This window comes from Myotis brandtii, unplaced genomic scaffold, assembly GCF_000412655.1.
Source record: "Myotis brandtii unplaced genomic scaffold, ASM41265v1 scaffold568, whole genome shotgun sequence".
Classification (NCBI taxonomy): Eukaryota; Metazoa; Chordata; class Mammalia; order Chiroptera; family Vespertilionidae; genus Myotis; species Myotis brandtii.
Genome location: NW_005370122.1, coordinates 809,323 through 813,057, shown reverse-complemented (window position 1 = coordinate 813,057; position 3,735 = coordinate 809,323). Strand labels below are relative to the sequence as shown.

General features: G+C 34.0%; 1 protein-coding gene across 1 annotated transcript in view; it reads right to left on the bottom strand.

The window, feature by feature from the left end:
• The window catches only part of CFAP47 (cilia and flagella associated protein 47), a 429,694-nt gene that overhangs the window by 79,892 nt on the left and 346,067 nt on the right, over positions 1 to 3,735 (bottom strand). Inside the window, 1 exon segment of the mRNA XM_014549721.1 lies at positions 2,536 to 2,643. Coding sequence (XP_014405207.1) covers positions 2,536 to 2,643 — 108 coding nt within the window.

Genomic DNA, 3,735 nt, shown 5'->3' with positions numbered 1-3,735 from the left:
CTCCCCCACCCCTGAGTGCACAAATTTTTGTGCACCAAGCCTCTAGCGAGTAAAATAAGCATCAGATAAAGTTTCTAACAGGAAAAACCAAAACATTAAGATAAAGTCCATGGCTTCTTAAAATGACCATTCATACCTTAAGGGATAGAGACAAGATATTACAAACATGAAATAAGAAGAGAACATTACATTTTTTAAGCAAACAAAAGAAGCATCCTAATACAAACAGAAACAAAAAATGGTCTTGGATGTTGATAGCTGACATGAAAATTCAACAAAAAGATTGGACTATAAAACTGAACAAATATGTATAAATGCAAAAATACAAATGTTGGGAGAAAAGACAAAAAAAGTAAGAACATTATCAAAATAGTCCCCAAGTTCTAAATCCAAAACATAGATGTAGAAAGAGAGAAGAGAGAAAATAGAGAGATGGCATAAGTTGAGATTTCCAGAAAAAAAAAATTATGTCATTTGTTTCCATATTGAAAGAGACCTCAAATACCTGGAAAAATGTGTGAAAATAGAGTCATACCAACATATTAAGAATTTTAAGGACACTGGGTACAATGAAAAACTGTGCAAATTTTGAAGGGGATAAGAATCCAAAACAAGGCTGGTTAAAAAAATAAATAAATAGTTACCACCAAACATCTTTAAATATCATGTCTTTTAATTATACACAGTATGACTTGGAGAAAAAGAAATTATTTTTTAAAAAACATGTTAAAAAATAACAAGAATCTAAAAAGAGAAAAGGCTAGTGTGTTTTAATGAAATAAAAAAATAATGATTGTAAAACTGTGAGCCAAATATTTTCACAAAATTGTCTTTTACATGTATTAATAATTATTTATACATATATATAGTTTACCTCTATTGACATTTATTTTAAAACTAGAAAAATATATAAAACTAGAAATAAGTTTATAAACAACTTGTAGTAGACATTGCTGGTATCCCACCTGGTTCCTGAAGATTTTTACCAGCTCTCTGCCCCCATCAACCAAATTCTGAATTCTTGCTGTTCATCTTCCATGTGAGACCTTCAGATGATTACCCTTGGGTCCTGGAGCCTCCTCAACCTTACAGGAGAAGTATCTGGGAGCTTATAGCTCATCCTAAGGACCGTATAATGACTAGTATGGGAGTCAAAAGCCCAGCATCTTGGCATCATGACAAGACCAATTCTGAGATGTGATTTATGCTCCAGGACTTTCTGCAGGATCAGGTAAAGTCTGGGACTGTACTTGAAATCATACCCTTGCTGAGCTTCTTCTCTTTTCTTATCCCACTTGCCCTATTCTCTTACTGATTTTTCTAACTGGGATCACTTCTTAATAAATCACTTGCAGTGAGATTTTGGCTCAAGGTCTGGTATTAGGAGAATAAAACACTCTTTTGGTGTACTTAGGGAGAAAAATTGATGAAAAGGCACTGATTTGCCTACTAGCAGAAATTGTGACTTGGTTATCCCTATGTAATAGCACCAAACTCAGTGCCAAACATATAATAAGAACTCAACCACCTAAATATAAATGGCCATATCTCAAGGGAATACAGTATTAACCACGTGATCAAGTATGTTCAGTTGCCTATTGCTTACCCTCTGCTTTGCCTTGACCAAACTTTAGTCAGCCTTCTCTTTTTCCTACAGCCCCCTGAACTCTGCTGTCTCCAAAACTGAGCAAGCGCACACACACACACAAAAGAAAAGGAAAGGAAAGGAAAGGAAAGGAAAGGAAAGGAAAGGAAAGGAAAGGAAAGGAAAGGAAAGGAAAAAAAAGGAAAGGAAAGGAAAGGAAAGGAAAGGAAAGGAAAGGAAAGGAAAGGAAAGGAAAGGAAAGGAAAGGAAAGGAAAGGAAAGGAAAGGAAAGGAAAGGAAAGGAAAGGAAAGGAAAGGAAAGGAAAGGAAAGGAAAGGAAAGGAAAGGAAAGGAAAGGAAAGGAAAGGAAAGGAAAGGAAAGGAAAGGAAAGGAAAGGAAAGGAAAGGAAAGGAAAGGAAAGGAAAGAAAAGAAAAGAAAAGAAAAGAAAAGAAAAAAAGAACATTTCTTCTTGGCTTTTCCTGTGAATTAGCTTATTCCAGTGCGATGCTTTTCCCATCAGTCCCCACTGGTCATTTTCCCATCCTTGTCTAGTTTTCCTTCTAAAGATTCTGCTTAGCTCTCTCCACTTGCCCCTCCATTACCTTATAAAGTAAAAAGCTTTTTCTATTTGATTTTGAGACACTTGCATATTTCAGAGATCAGAGAATTCTCCCTACTGCAATAGTCCCCTACAACTATTTCTGTAGTCTCTTTCCCTCACTTGCGATAATCACTCCTAGTAAAAGCCTCTCCCTCCTAAATCCTGACTTGATTTTTGTTTTTCCACTGAAGTGTTCCATGGGGTACTTTAAATATCAAACCTTTCCTGGAAAAGAAAAGCAATTAAAAACATTTTCATGTCTTTTTAAAAATGTTAAACATATTATAACACTTTTAGATGAACTTGTTTCTTTCATGAAATAATTATATCTACTAAATAGAACTTACTTTCCAAGGTCACACACCATTTCTGGCAATTTGGTTGAATTTGGGAGTTCGACAGTAAATTTCAGTATATACCAGAACTCTAGAACCTTATCAGGTTGAAAAATAATGCTGGTGGAGAGAATATACAAAATTTATCAGTCACTTTAGTTTGTATAATAAATTTGGCAGAAAAAAATATCCCAAATACAATATTTGACAATGACTCTGTGACACATTCTACTCTCATTATAGATATATTTAAAATTTTTTTTTCATTTTTGGTGAGAAAATCATCTCATTATTAAAAAAAAACAACAGTGCCATTATTAACATCTGTTTAATCAAAATACCTGTTAAATCAATGAACAATGTTTAAACCTAAATAATTCAAATACCTTACAGAAGTTAAAATAAGAAAAGTTCTGTTTTCAAAGTGTGATTAAATCAAAGTTAGTTTGTCGATTAAACACACGTATTTTTTCATGTGAAAGCTATGAAGTGACATGCAGCCCTGGACAGTTTCCTTTATAATCAACATGCTCTCTTCTATGGGGGAGACAGTGACAGAGCAAGTGACAGTATAGCTGGGCTGGTATCTCAGCTCTTCTTTTATTTGTGCGGACTTGAACAAGTCACTTAACATTTTGAGCTTCAATTTCATCATTTATAAAATGGGAGCAATTATTCTTACTACTCTATCAGGGTTACTATGAGAAATTTATGTGTGTATGTATGCAAAATACATGCCTCAGTGATGATAACAGAGTAAGCAGTCAATAAGTATTACCCAAAATTATGTCTTCTAACGTGTGCTGATAAAGAAAATTCAAGATTCATTCTGTGTTTACAGCACACTGGAGAGAGGAGACTGGCCCACATTTACAATGGTAATTTATCAAGAAGGTATCTTTTATAATATGTCTTTTATTTCTGCTTCACGGTACAAAAATTTTATCCTCTAAAATTTCACACATATATTTATTTAATCATCATTCATTAAAATAAGAATTATTCTAACTCTGAAAGAGCATATAAACTAGCAAAAGTAATTTTAATGGAATAATTAATGCATTTCATTATAATTACTATACTTAGTCTAATCTTTAAAACTATAATAAATAGCCGAAACCGGTTTGGCTCAGTGGATAGAGCGTCGGCCTGTGGACTGAAAGGTCCCAGGTTCGATTCCGGTCAAGGGCATGTACCTGGGTTGCGGGCACA